The 15534-nt window shown below is 41.3% G+C and overlaps 1 protein-coding gene across 2 annotated transcripts in view; it reads right to left on the bottom strand.

Moving 5' to 3' along the window:
• The window catches only part of CUX1 (cut like homeobox 1), a 337454-nt gene that overhangs the window by 285005 nt on the left and 36915 nt on the right, over nucleotides 1–15534 (bottom strand). For both annotated transcript variants that reach the window (XM_063449907.1, XM_063449906.1), the window contains exon 2: nucleotides 5277–5387. In XM_063449907.1, coding sequence (XP_063305977.1) covers nucleotides 5277–5387 — 111 coding nt within the window. The remainder of the gene's footprint in view (nucleotides 1–5276; nucleotides 5388–15534) is intronic.

Genomic DNA, 15534 nt, shown 5'->3' with positions numbered 1-15534 from the left:
AATACAATGATACAAAGCAACTGCAGTATAAATAACACAAGCAGAATACGGCAACATACACACCTCAATTTTAAAAAACAGGACCGGCACGCTACGGGACATCACAATCTTTTTTGGCACAGTGCTGCTAAAAGGTTGCCTACCCCTGCACTAGGATGTCTACTTTTCAAAAATATATGGCAATATATATATATATATATACACACACACACACACACACACACACACACACACACACTAGACTTTTTTTCTAATGTAGCCTTAATAAAGGTAGCCAAGAATATTTTTTAAATAAATATGACACAATGTGAATATTGTGTATGTAAGGAGGAGTGTATGATATATTAGTCTAAAGTACCAAGCAAAACACTAGTGCACAGACGCCGTACATATGGGTCGCGCCATTGTTTTGCTCGGTGCTATTATGTGGGTTTAATCGTGGCGGTAGTCCTCAGAGTTTTGGCGTCCTTTTGGCAGAAGTGTTTGGCTCATCCAATTATTGTATATTTTCTAATGGTGTGCATCTACTTGGAGTTTGACTCGGTTCTCACAATGGAAGTGCCTCTAGCGGCTGTCAGGAAGAGAGCCACTAGAGGTGCAATTAACCCTTCAGTATAAGCATTGCCATATCTATTAAAACATTAATGATTTACATTACCAGGGATAAAGCTAAAAGGACCGATGCATTAAGACCACTTCACATAGATGATGTGATTTATGTGTCTATGTGGTCCTTTAACAGGAAATTGGTTTGAGCGCATACGTCTATGAGTCAATAAACGGTGAGGTGTGGAGCATTGTAAAATTGAATATTCCAAGAAAATCAGTCTTAAAAATCCCAGTTTTAGCACATTTGTAAATGTTTTCAAACTGTTTTGTTGTTTAATATGCAAGTGTGCTGTCAACAAATCAATTAATGGATAAATCTTTAATGACCCCACTGACTAAACCTCACTAGAGACATATGGCAGTGTGTATCTTATTCTTAAGAACAGTGTAAGAATGCAGTTATAGTAATATTACAATAATAGCAATGGTGTTCCCAGTAAAGTAATTGTTTTGCTACAAATTGTGTTCCATTTACATTTTCGTTGGTCCACTTTAATAACTGTAGCCTATAGCCAAATCATTGCCATATCAACAGAAAATATTGTAAACCTTTGCTTTTATATGTTTGAGGCATGCTGCTGACAAAAGAATATATTAAGGTCAGTTTTTTTTTTTTTTTGCCAAACCTGTTAAAACAATCGCATTCAGTTTTTAAAATGAGAGAGAGAGAGAGAGAGAGAGAGAGAGAGAAAATATATTTTATCCTTAAAATATAAGCTCAGTTTTTACATAATAAAAATGGAAGGTTAAAACTAAATAGAAGTTTTCTGTTTTCTTTAAATAAAATAGAAAAGAAAAACAGTAAAACTCGAATTAATGTGCTAGAATAAGGCTATGACCCGAACATATATATTAAGGGGTTAAAACATACCAGCTCCAGTCTTTTTCAATATATTTCATTCTATGAACTACGGGTCCCAGAAAAAAAAAAATCAGGGTACTAAAAGGTTTACAAAATCTCTTGATGCTGTCGTTGCCAACTAAAACACCTACTATGAATTTAGTAATACGTTAGGCGATCATAAATCATACATCTAGACATTTTAAAAGGAAAAAAGTAGATTTATTGTCACATTGTAGACGCGGTGTAAAAGCACAAATCCATTTTTCCATATATTCATCAACTCTCTGGATGTGTTAATGCACAAAGAATCCTAAAGTGTAAAAAAATGAAAAAGAAAAAAAAAAAGAGGAATAACAAAAAGAAAAAAATTCTTGCTGCTAAATTTTTTTTTTTTCTTTTTTCATTTCTGAAAATGTTATTTTGTCTGAGAAGTATAAACTAACAAAACAGTTTATCTTTGTTTAACCTACAGGGTAAATTGCTATAAAAAGGCAAATAATGTTAAATGAGAGAACAAACAAGTAAAAAAAAATAAAAAATAAAAAAAATACAAACCAACAAGTACTATGAAAAAAAGTGATCTATTAAAGGGGTTCTCTAACCACTAGAGCCACGTTAGCACTGAGTCTTTGGGCATGGTTTCCAGTTTAATGTTAAACCATTCAGGACAAACCTTGGACTCTCCTGGGGGGGCCATAGCCCCCCTCTACAGCTGCACCCATGTGTTAATCTGTGAGATCTTCAACAACGACAGGCTGAGAGCAGGTTGGCCCAGAGTTGTCAGCCTATCATTGCTATCTAGAGTTGGTCATATTTGCATTGGTTGACCACAATTTATTGCAAAAGCGTAAGGAGTTCACAATTCCAGCATTTGTGTTGTACATGCAGATTGTGATGATATTTATGCAGATAAAGAATAGACAGACACACAAGAACCCAATCCTACGTGTCTCTTTGGCTCAGCAGGCTGTGAGTAATGTCTAGTTTAACTACTTAGGCCTGTATGCTGCTTTATTCAAAGAACACCATCTAGCTTGTTTTAAAAGCATCCATTGAATTTGATTACACTTCTGTAGGCAGCAGATTCCATTTCTTTCGTACAGTACAAATGCTTTCAGCTGTTGCAAGTCAAATCTCCATTACTTAACGGGTCACGCTAAACCCCATCAAAACTGTGAATAATTGCAAAGGTGATGGTGTAGAGTGGACTCTGGTGGAACTCTGCTCTGTGAGTGGCTTAGAAATGCAGCATTTTGTAAAATGCATTGCAGACTAAGCTTGCCCCTCACAGCTGTCAATCAGGGAGCCCAGAATGTGTTGTCTCTGTTAAATTTTTCTCTTTCCTCCCAAGAGAAAAAGCAAAACCAGCAGACCAAATATTTGAACGCCAAGGCTATGCTGATAGCTGCACGCAGTCTGGTTCATTAAACAGTGAACTGGATTATGGGAAAGCTAATGGCAGCCATCAGCAGAAAGAGCAGTTTCCTACATACTGTGTGATGAGTGGTCCTGCTCTAGAGCATAAACTAACTTTACCATAAACCCACGTTGTACAGAGGTTCATGGCATTAAAAAAAAAAAAGTCTTCCTCGTAAGAGAATAATCTGACTGTAGCTGCAGGCATGCCAATTAAACAGTACGTCAAAGGAAACTGAAGGTATTTTTTATGTGGCACTTCATTTAAATGCATTCTCTATAACATATAATGCATAAAAAGTTAGTCAATTTTACCCCACAATTTCCTTTTAAGTCTCAGTGGACAGCCTTATACACACTTTTGTTAATGAACAGATTACCATAAAACTCTATTAGCTTTATTAATTATTACATCCAATAAAACTGATTTTCTCCCCCTCCTCCCCCCAACAAATGCAACGTTAACAGTATTTCTTCACATAAAGTCTAAGGGGTGCTGCACACAAGCAAATTTACTTAGGAGCTCTGTGGAGTGGGGGCCGCAGCCCACCAGGAACAACAAGAAGTAGAGTTCCACAGGCATTACAATGTAGGGTGACGGCAAACAAATATATATATTTATTGGAGATCAAAAAAGGACAAGAAAATAGGAACTCTACTACTTTTTAGGATTTCTTCACAACTACAGTGTTCAGATCCCCATATACATTTGGTATTGCCTATTTTCCCAATTCAAAAAAATCCTTCTTGTGAACTGGTACCAACAATTATTTATCCCTCTACCAACCATGAAAACAAATTGCCTTATCTATTGCCTTCGGCTATTGTTAATAATGCCCAGAGAGACAGAATGGTTTGAATCTTAATGTTGCAACGCAGCCCTCTACACAAATATCTATCCTAAAGGTGCATGATATCACCAAGCTTTTCAAGGTGTTAAACAGAACAGCCAAATGCTTTCATTTATTTAATGCTGCACAAAATATCGTCCTTTTATTTTTAATTTTTTAACAAACATGCCCTACATTTATTTAGTATTGCCCCTTCTTAAAGAATGGTACCTTTCCCGTGCAAGAGAAGCCATTGTGAAGAAATTGCTCAGAGGCAAACCACCAAAAAATTATTCAGTTTAACAGTGCAAACATGAAACCAGCTGTTGTTGCTAAAAACAGTTTTGTGCAACCAAGGGCAAAATGCATATGTGTCTCCAGGGTGCTAATTATATTAACATCTTCACTGCTAGCAGGCTCTGCAACATACAACCACTCTCCTAAGCATCGTCTCCACTGAGCTGGCACAAAATATATTGCTAACAGGTATTTAAAGCATTAACTTAAGTGAATACAAACCATTGGTAAAATCCCTGAGATAAATGACCATAACATTACAGGTTCTTCAGGCATTATTAAGCTACATAATATTTCTACAGACCCAATGAAAGTCAATCTGGACAGTAAAATGGAAGCTCTTACATCATATGGTTATTTATATTTCCATGTACATTATCCGAATATAGCCGACACTGCTTAATAGTCTCAATATTTTACTGGTCTTATGTTAGAGACACGGATGATAGCTTATCAACAGATCAGTCTTACTCTCAAAATGGCGGTCAGATTAGCTGAAATAATAGAGTTGTTTATTTTTTTTTTAATTGTTTTTTAACTCCTAAACAACATGGCTTTTGTGCATCGGGAAAGCCTAGCACAAACATATCCTGCCTATCTATCGATTTCCTAGGCCCTATTGACTACAACAGCCATTTATATAGACAATGGTAATTTCAGTAAGAGACAGAGGGGCATCCATAGTGTTTGCAATAAAATAGATTGTTAGTTTGTAACTGGCTGGGAATCATGGGTTGTAGTTCAAGTTTGACAGATTATTATTATTTATAAAGCGCCAACAAGTTCTGTAGCGCTGTACAATGGGTGGACTAACAGATGAGTGGCATGTTGCAAACCTTCAATAAGAAGGAATGGTGTGTGGGGGGGACATTATATAAATGCAAAACTTTGACTATTGCCAGACTGCGAAAGTCCAATTCCAAATTTGGCAAATTACAGTTTGAGCAAAGTGTGGGCAAGGAAGGATGTGACAAATGAAAGCACTGCAATAACATGTGGGGCGAAAAAATAAACTTTAATATTGCTTCCTAAAAGCAGACTTGTCAAGCATTTTTCATTGAAGGCAAGACACAACTGATAAAAGCCATGCAAACGCCACTCAACCATCCTTAATTCAGATTTCGAGTAAATACCATACAGTATATTTTGCAAGTTTCCTATAAAAATTGAAAACTGCATCATGACTAATAAAAATAGATTTCAATCTACTATGGCTTGAAGCCTTTAACTTCCTGTATTAGATAAAAGCAATAAATATAAAAAATAAACCTATGGCTTACCTCGGGAGTGTTTTTCTTGAACTCTCGGCTTTGATCAATGAGTTTCTTCCTGGACTGCTCACTTTCATCTTGTCTGTTTGCTAATACTGTTGCTGTTGTATCAAGTTCTCTCTGTCAAGAAAATGAACACATAAAATTATACGTACTGACTAATCTGAAAAATATGATTGATTTACAACAGTAAGAAAAAGACAATGCATTATATTAAAGTGACATTAATTGAACTAAAAAAAAAAAATGAGAGATCATTTAAAAATAAGAAATTAAAGCATATCTTCTCGTCCCACCCTCCCCCCCCCGGAAAAAGTTTTCATAAAGATAACATTTTCCTGAAATACTCACATTTACTGTGTTGAACGATCATTAAATATTCCATCACAGTCAAAAGGTATACTACGATAATGTAGTTACTTTGTTTTAGTATATTTCCAACGCTTGACATGAGGTGGAGCTACTGCTGTCAAGTTTTGTCATTTCCCCCAACCATCACTAGCTATGGCTGTAGGGGAAAACAAGTGGTCTATAGAGGACCCATGGTTTTGCAGGATGCTCCATAGACCGCAGTACTCAATGACAGGGGCGGGCTGGGAAGGGGGGCAGGGAGGCAATTGCCCCCCAGGCCGCCCTAAACCCAGGGCTGCACACATCCAGCAAAAAAATGAAAAATCTGAATCCCTTGCTTCTGGCTGAGGAGTCAGATTTTTCAACTTCCCTCACTCTTCCTTCAGTCTGCAGTCAGTGGAGTCGGCCGGCCTCTCCTGAGGAGGAGGGGGCGTGACTTCCACTGCTCTTCTCACAGGACCGCTGGGGAGTCTGGGAGAAGAGCAGAGGAAGTCACGGCCCCTCCTCCTGACATCATCAGGAGAGGACGACTTCACTGGCTGCTGCTGGTTGCTGCTACTGTTGGCTGCTGTCCACCCCTCCCTGGCCTAAGGTAAGACTCAGGGAGGGGGAAATACACTTTAGTGTTTTTTTTATTCCCCTCCTCAGCCCCCGTCCCCCCTCCTCGGCCCCCGTCCCCCCTCCTCGGCCCCCGTCCCCCCTCCTCGGCCCCCGTCCCCCCTCCTCGGCCCCCGTCCCCCCTCCTCAGCCCCCGTCCCCCCTCCTCAGCCCCCGTCCCCCCTCCTCAGCCCCCGTCCCCCCTCCTCAGCCCCCGTCCCCCCTCCTCAGCCCCTGTCCCCTCTCCTCAGCCCCTGTCCCCTCTCCTCGGCCCCTGTCCCCTCTCCTCGGCCCCTGTCCCCTCTCCTCGGCCCCTGTCCCCTCTCCTCGGCCCCTGTCCCCTCTCCTCGGCCCCTGTCCCCTCTCCTCGGCCCCTGTCCCCCCTCCTCGGCCCCTGTCCCCCCTCCTCGGCCCCTGTCCCCCCTCCTCAGCCCCCGTCCCCCCTCCTCAGCCCCCGTCCCCCCTCCTCAGCCCCCGTCCCCCCTCCTCAGCCCCCGTCCCCCCTCCTCAGCCCCCGTCCCCTCTCCTCAGCCCCCGTCCCCTCTCCTCAGCCCCCGTCCCCTCTCCTCAGCCCCCGTCCCCTCTCCTCAGCCCCCGTCCCCTCTCCTCAGCCCCCGTCCCCTCTCCTCAGCCCCTGTCCCCTCTCCTCAGCCCCTGTCCCCTCTCCTCAGCCCCTGTCCCCTCTCCTCAGCCCCTGTCCCCTCTCCTCAGCCCCTGTCCCCTCTCCTCAGCCCCTGTCCACACCTCAGCCCCTGTCCACACCTCAGCCCCTGTCCACACCTCAGCCCCTGTCCACACCTCAGCCCCTGTCCACACCTCCCCTTCGTCAGCCCCTGTCCCCTTAGTCAGCTCCTACCTCAGCCCCTGCCCCTGTCCCCTTGGTCAGCCCCTGCCCCACCCTTTCCCTGCTCCTTTCCCCCCTCTCAGCTCCTGCCCCCTTCCTCAGCCCCATGCCCCCCACCACAGCCCCATAACATCCCCACTACAGCTCCTCTCCCCCAATTGCAACCTATATTACCCACACCACAGCCCCTTTCCCCAAATTGTAGCCATCAACTTGCTTCAGCCCCTATCCCCCCGTACATTTCCTAAACCCCCAATTACAGCTTATACCCTCCACTACCACCCCCTGTCCCCCACTACAGCCCTGTCCCCTTACTCAGCCCCTGTCCACTGGTTTTAAAAGTGTAACGTTTGGGTGTGTGTGTATGAGTATGGCTGTGTGTGTATGAGTATGGCTGTGTGTGTATGAGTATGGCTGTGTGTGTATGAGTATGGCTGTGTGTGTATGAGTATGGCTGTGTGTGTATGAGTATGGCTGTGTGTGTATGAGTATGGCTGTGTGTGTATGAGTATGGCTGTGTGTGTGTCAGTATGGCTGTGTGTGTGTCAGTATGGCTGTGTGTGTGTGTGTGTGCGTGTGTGTGTGTGCGCATCAGTATGTCTGTGTGTGTGTGTGCGCATCAGTATGTCTGTGTGTGTGTGTGCGCATCAGTATGTCTGTCTGTGTGTGTGCGCATCAGTATGTCTGTCTGTGTGTGTGCGCATCAGTATGTCTGTCTGTGTGTGTGCATCAGTATGTCTGTCTGTGTGTGTGCATCAGTATGTCTGTCTGTGTGTGTGCATCAGTATGTCTGTCTGTGTGTGTGCATCAGTATGTCTGTCTGTGTGTGTGCATCAGTATGTCTGTCTGTGTGTGTGCATCAGTATGTCTGTCTGTGTGTGTGTGTGCATCAGTATGTCTGTCTGTGTGTGTGCATCAGTATGTCTGTGTGTGTGCCAGTATGTCTGTCTGTCTGTGTGCCAGTATGTCTGTCTGTGTGCCAGTATGTCTGTCTGTGTGCCAGTATGTCTGTCTGTGTGCCAGTATGTCTGTCTGTGTGCCAGTATGTCTGTCTGTGTGTGTGTCAGTATGTCTGTCTGTGTGTGTGTGTCAGCCAGTATGCCTGTGTGTGTGTGTGTGTCTGAGTCAGTATGCCTGTAACAGTGTGTCTTTATGTGTGTGTCTGTGTGAGTACCAGTATGTATCTCTATGTGTGTGTGCATCAGTATGTCTGTCTGTGTGTGTGCATCAGTATGTCTGTCTGTGTGTGTGCATCAGTATGTCTGTCTGTGTGTGTGCATCAGTATGTCTGTCTGTGTGTGTGCATCAGTATGTCTGTCTGTGTGTGTGCCAGTATGTCTGTTTGTGTGTGTGCCAGTATGTCTGTCTGTGTGTGTGCCAGTATGTCTGTCTGTGTGTGTGCCAGTATGTCTGTCTGTGTGCCAGTATGTCTGTCTGTGTGCCAGTATGTCTGTCTGTGTGTGTGTCAGTATGTCTGTCTGTGTGTGTGTCAGCCAGTATGCCTGTGTGTGTGTGTGTGTGTCTGAGTCAGTATGCCTGTAACAGTGTGTCTTTCTGTGTGTGTCTGTGTGAGTACCAGTATGTATCTCTATGTGTGTGTCAGTATGTCTGTGTGCAAGTATGTCTGTCTGTCTGAGTCAGTATGCATGCAACAATGTGTCTCTGTGTGTGTCTGTGTGCCTGTCAGTGAGTGTGTGTTTTTTAGTGTGTGCCAAATCAGCAAGTGTGTGTGCCTGTCATTGATTGTCTGTTTAGGTGACTGCTTCCCCCCCTCCCCCCCTTTCAATCACATGGGAAAGGTGTTTTTACTCTCCTCTTGGTGCAATGGGCCACTTGACTGGATTTGCCCCCCAGGCCTAAGGCTGCCAGCCCTCCCCTGCTCAATGATGTGGCAAATGAAGTACCAGGAGTTGAAGAGGACCAGAAGAAAGATAATTGCTGTCACCACAAGGGACAGGTTTAGGAAAGTAAAACTAACCTTTCCCTGCACCCTGTGGATACCTTGTAGAGCAGTCACATACGGTGACAAAGACAATTTAAATCAATGGCAACCAAGATTATGAAACTGAATAAGAAATCCACTTTCCAAAGCAGTGAATTAAGAGATAACACCCCAACAAACACTACAACAAATTATTTGAATAAAAAAAACAACATTCCATAATGCTGTATATAGTGACCGAATACTACCTTAAATAAAAGGAGGCCCTGCTGGAGTCAAGTCTATTAACAGGCAATCACATATGTCAGAACTGATAAACTGTATTAGGAGTGCCTTTGCCAAAAAAAAAAAAAAAGAGCTTGAGAGATATTTGGTACATCAAGTGTCATTTAAAGCTTCCAGAGAGAACTATTCTAGGCAGTGACATTACCGCCCTTTACTTTGTGGAGCTAATCATAGCTCATAGTACTTGCTATTTTCATCTAACAAAACAGAGCCAGAAGAGGCACTTGACACCATATACAATAAAGAAAAAATATAGTTGTAAGAACGGTATGAAGAAAAAAAGGCTTGTACTTTATAGTCAAGGGATATTTTAACCTCGTAATATATGAAAAATATAAATCTACATACAGTGAAACAAAATTAGTAAAAAAATAATTTATATTTTATTACATGCTTTTAAAAAACACTTTTATATAGTATAGATTTTTTTCTTCCTATGTACACCTCTTTTAAGCATTTAAGGCACCTTTTACTCAGGCTGTCACTAGAGAGTCCTGGGTCACTGCAGCACCTACATTCAGGGTCTCGAAGCTCTGCTCGGAGGCATTGAATGTACCTCATAGGGATTCATTAATTCAATGCATCTCTATGAGGAGATGTTGATTGGCACGTTTGCTGCGCATGCAAAAAATCCTCCTAATGCTTTCATATGGGAAAGCATTGGCTTAGCTGAGATCATAAAGATTGATAATCTCAGCCATGAAGGTGGGACTAGCTGCGGCGAAACTGGCACACTGACCGGCGTGATAAACACCTTCCTCATGTGATCGGAGGGGGCAGGTGCCTAAACGCACACACACACTCACTCTGACAGGCGCTCACACACACACTCACATTTTTGTTTTAATTGTAAACCACTCAGCCTCAGTACCTTTGGGAGAGCAGAATGGATCTTTCCCTGGGGTCCAGTGGGGCTGCTCTCTTCCTGCGTGCGAGGGAGTACTACTCTGCTTGCAACTCCTCTCTGCAGTGATGCTGGGGCCAAAGTGACGTCATATTCCAGCTCCAGGCATCATTACACAGCGCAAGGGAGCAGAGAGGAGCTGCAGGCAGAGTACTGCTCCCTCGCGCGCCGCCTACAATGCTCTCGATCTATGCTACCTCAGCCAGCTACCTCCGTGCTCCTCAGGGCAGCCAGCCACTTCCATGCTCCTCACGCCAGAATGCCGCCTCCATGCTACTCACGGCTCCAATAGTCCCCACAGAGCTGGCAAATCCCAGGCACCAGGGCGAAATTTCTCATCGCCGTTGCGACCTGGCGCCTGAGATTTGTCAAGCCCTGCACTATAGTATCTCTTTAATCCCATGATAGAGAACAAGCCTGATTAAAGGTTGTAAAGAATATTTTTAAAATAAATATGACACAATGTGAATAGTGTATGAATTATTATTTTGAAGTGTAAAAGTTACAAAATAAAAATATAATACACACTTAGTAGTTACGCACAGCAGGAAGTAACAAACACACACACACACACACACACACACACAGAGAGGACACCAACACACATTTATACACAGGTGGCACTGCCACACGCACTCCCAGTGATTTCACAAACACTGACAGGCAGACTTACTGACAAACACATTCACAGGCACACACATTCTCTCATACCCACTAACAAATTATTTTATTTGATAGATTTTTATTTAAAACCTCCCTACCTTTGTGGAAAAAAAAGACAAAGTATAGTCAGTTTCTAAATGTAAATTTCACAAGTCACAATCTAAACCTGATCAGAGTTTAGTCCTAGAAGCCTTTAGCAGTGCTGCTTCCTGTCCTTAAGAGCTAGGTGCTTCTAGTGCTGTCTGAGAGGCCCATTCACTGGAATCATTTATAAACAAGCTCATAAACCATCTGTTTACTCAGGCTTTTGACTGACATATCAATCTGCCAAGTACTTAATGACTGTCTGGAATTATTCACTCTGCTTATATTATTTTTATCTTCTGCTCTACTGTTCTCGGTAATTTTAATTTGTGCAACTGTGTAATTGTAACATGTTAAATCCCACTGGGAAAATTCCTTAATATAAATGATTACGTAAAGAACTGGGCCCTGGAATCGTGAAGTGGGGCCCTATTTAGCCTCCTCGTCTGAGCAACCTGTATGGTAATAATTCACTTGCATGTATCTGCACATGAGAACCCTAAATACATGGAATGTACGGCAAGTCAGGGTGAGGTTCCATCAGATGCATCATCTGAGCCACCCATGGGTTAATCAGTTACATACGGTGGTGCAGTGAGCAGTGCGAGTACATGAAGGGTGCCTAAGCTAAAGGTGGCACTTGTCGATTTAAATGTGCCTGTACAGGAGCAGGTATGGTCCCAGCTGCCTAGTCTGAGCATGTCTGCCTATGTACCTAATCACTCCACATGAAATGCTTTGTGTGTGAAGAGTGTGTGCTCTTTTTCATTTTACACAAAGTGCAGATTTCAAAAGGGAATGACCCTTTTATAAATTCACCTTGTTACGCCCCATTTGGCCGTCAATCAGGCAACCAGTCCTGTTACTTTAGTTGTTTAGTTCAATGGAGTTAAGCTCAAAAAAAGACTTAATTGAGCTACATTGGAAGTCTGTGATTGGGCAGCCACTGAAAGTCTAACCTGGGTTAGAAAGGGAGTGCTTGCAAAGGCTGCAAATAGGAGATATGCAGCTTTTATATATACCCCAAATGCAAAGATGCATAATTAAATGCATTCATGTTTTAAATCTAAAAATAAATTAAATATAAATATTCCCGTGCAGGAGCATCCTGAAATGGGACATAAGCAAATTAATAAAATGCAGCTGCAATATTTATCCTAAATTCTTTGTAAAACATTTCTCAACCTTATTATAAGATTTTTAAAACACGAATGGCATTCTGGTTACAGTTTCAAAAAGGGCATTCACCTAAAAATAAATAAAATTAAAAAATACTAATTTGAAGAGGGCCCTTTTAACCTCATGTCAATATTACTTTTACTTTGTATGTCAATACACCAGGACCTTATTCCCTGATCCCATGGCGGCCTGGTTTCTAAATGTTTCTACTACCAGCGGTTAAAATATGCCAAAAACTTCTGTTCTAAATCTGTAACATTTGGTGGATCACAATTTCATTCTTGTGTATCAAGCAATGTGAAATGACTGTTGAACCCAAATGGTGAAAATGATAAATGAAGCGTCTCATCCTTTCAAAAAAAAAATAAAAAAATATATATACATATATATATTTTTATAAGGAGCAGTTATTAAGCTTTACACTAAAAAGATATCAACATTTAAGATCAAAGTAATATGTAACAGTTTGTGAGCATCTGCATGTTTACGCTTCTTATTGAGCGAGGTGCATTAATAGAAGTAATTTTAGCACAACCACATTTACGTGGATTTTGGTTTTAAAGACCTGTAGAGCATCAGCGTTCTCGTACAGTTCTCAAATACATTTCGACTCTTCTAGAATGATATAGGAAGTGGATCACTGTGTGACCTTTCCTTTATCATTACCCCACCATTTAATTACGGGAAATCCTAAAGTGGTCTGGTTTAAGCGTGCTCTGTGGTTCTACCCCTACAGGTCTATTTTTGTACATTATTACTGTAGCAGAAAGGTAGACATTTGTCATGCAGGAGCTCACTTTTCTCAGGTGTACCCCCATTTTTACACCAATGAACTTTGGAGCTTACATACAAATTGACATTCTATAATAAGAACATGGATGTGTCTCCATATTAGGTACAACAATGTCACATTTTAAATGTACATGTCTCAATCATTTCTAACTTTATTTATTACGGTCTAACAGTGTGAGCATTAGTTTTGAAGGTCAAAAAATAATTTTATACAAGCTTTTACAATGTAAGTTTTTATTAGAACTCTACCCCAATCCTAGTTAACGTTTTGTTTACTACCTAGATAAAAGACAACTGTGACACGGATTATTGTCACAGAGTTTGAAAAGTCATGGTGCAATTTAAAACTTCTATCTGGCCCGAGACACAAAAAGAAAAATAAGGAAAAAAAAAAAAAAGTGGCTGATATCAGCGGTTAATCATACCTAAATATTGCTAGATGAAAATATTAATCTGATGGCATTTTTTTTTTTTTTTTTGACAGGTTTATATAATGACAATTTTTTGGCCACTTTTCCCAAACGGTTTTCCATGACTTTGAAATGTATACAGATATTTAGTATATCCTCGCTCATCATTTCAATAACAAATCATTTTATCAACTGCTAGTTTAAAGGGACACTATAGTCACCTGAACAACTTTAGCTTAATGAAGCAGTTTTGGTGTATAGAACATTCCCTCAATCCTCTGCCATTTAGGAGTTAAATCCCTTTGTTTATGAACCCTAGTCACACCTCCCTGCATGTGACTTGCACAGCCTTCCATAAACACTTCCTGTAAAGAGAGCCCTATTTAGGCTTTCTTTATTGCAAGTTCTGTTTAATTAAGATTTTCTTATCCCCTGCTATGTTAATAGCTTGCTAGACCCTGCAAGAGCCTCCTGTATGTGATTAAAGTTCAATTTAGAGATTGAGATACAATTATTTAAGGTAAATTACATCTGTTTGAAAGTGAAACCAGTTTTGTTTTTTCATGCAGGCTCTGTCAATCATAGCCAGGGGAGGTGTGGCTAGGGCTGCATAAACAAAAACAAAGTGATTTAACTCCTAAATGACAGTGAATTGAGCAGTGAAATTGCAGGGGAATGATCTATACACTAAAACTGCTTTATTTAGCTAAAGTAATTTAGGTGACTATAGTGTTCCTTTAAGATAGTGTGTGAACCGAGGACATTTCTATTCGAGTAACAGCTTCTGCGAAGGTTGCAATGCATTCCAAATGGATGTATCTAAGCAGGCATGGTAACATATTACAGTTTTCATGGGGAGAGAGCAGACCCTGGCTACATTTCATAAAATAAAATGCTGACACTACATCAACTTAGACACTACTGGTGGTCTGCGGGCATAAAATAATTAATCCAGCCCCCTACGCAAGCAGGAAGCTTGTCCTAATAAAAGCAGACTTTGTTTTATTCCAGACGGGAACTGTATCTTCAGCATAAGATGTAAATCCAGGCAAGTCGTGTAGTGTGACTTTGTGATTGTTTAATAAGCTATTTGCTGTGTCACGCTTACTGTAGTGACAGTCTTGCTTTCCTTGGATTCCCCCCCCCCCCCCCACCCCCAATTTCTGCATCTCTCCTGTTGTGGGAGGATCTGAAGACAGACCTGAAGGCAGACTATTGACAACAGTTGAGTATTTGTTTCCTGTCTAAACGGACATCCTGTTAAGCTCAAATTACTGCCAACTCGGCAGAGATCACCAGGATTCTGTTCCATGGCAAGATTTGAAAAGAATCAGAGACCTATTTAGGTCTGCAGGTAGGATTTTGATAATCTGAGGAAAACAATTCTGTAACTGATAGAAAGAAAGATCTTGCATCTTACCTTTGACGTGAATAGTACTAAAGCTGGCCTGCACTATGAAAGACATAATATAAAATAAATACATTTATTGGGTGCAAAATATAAAAACTCTAAATAAGAGTTAAGCTTCCCTGGCACCTTACCATCTTGTTAAAGTTTTTTTTTCAAATTGTTTAAAGATAAGTAGGATCCCCGGGCCCCAATCACACTTCCTTTCCTCCAATGCTTGCAATAATGTGGAAACTCGCACATTGGGTACCATAACCACATCATGTCAGATTAAATGTGCATTCAATTAGATTTCCAAACTGAAGTTATTGAACAAATTCTGATATTACAACCAAATTTTGCAATCAGGAGAGAAATTAAGAGCCTAGTAAATTACCCTCTATAAATGTACCGTAGTTCGTTTTTTTTATAGAATGTTCGAGAACTACTAACGTAAACAGCACGAAAGACAAACTCGTTCATACTTCGCATGTAGTTTCTGGAAATAATTTTGACCTTTCCCCAATTGTCATTAGCTGCTGTCTGTGCTCCAAAACTCTGGTACCAAGTACTATGATCCTTGGGCTGCCATCATGTACTGTCATTTTGCACATTGCAGATATCAATACAGAGCAGTGATACACAAAATATTTTTAGGTTGGAATATTTAGGAGCTTCAAGGCAGCTTTTCCATTATTATTTGTGTTGATTATTTTTTAAATTACTATATGAAAACTTAGCCAAGCCTCTACAAACACTGGGCTGTGATCAGGCAGAAATCTACAGACTGGTTTGTAAAAGAAGATGATGATAAAATGTTTGTGAGCTA

Source organism: Pelobates fuscus, chromosome 1, assembly GCF_036172605.1.
Source record: "Pelobates fuscus isolate aPelFus1 chromosome 1, aPelFus1.pri, whole genome shotgun sequence".
NCBI lineage: Eukaryota > Metazoa > Chordata > Amphibia > Anura > Pelobatidae > Pelobates > Pelobates fuscus.
Note: the sequence above shows the minus strand (reverse complement) of the source record. Positions and strands in the feature narration are given on the sequence as shown.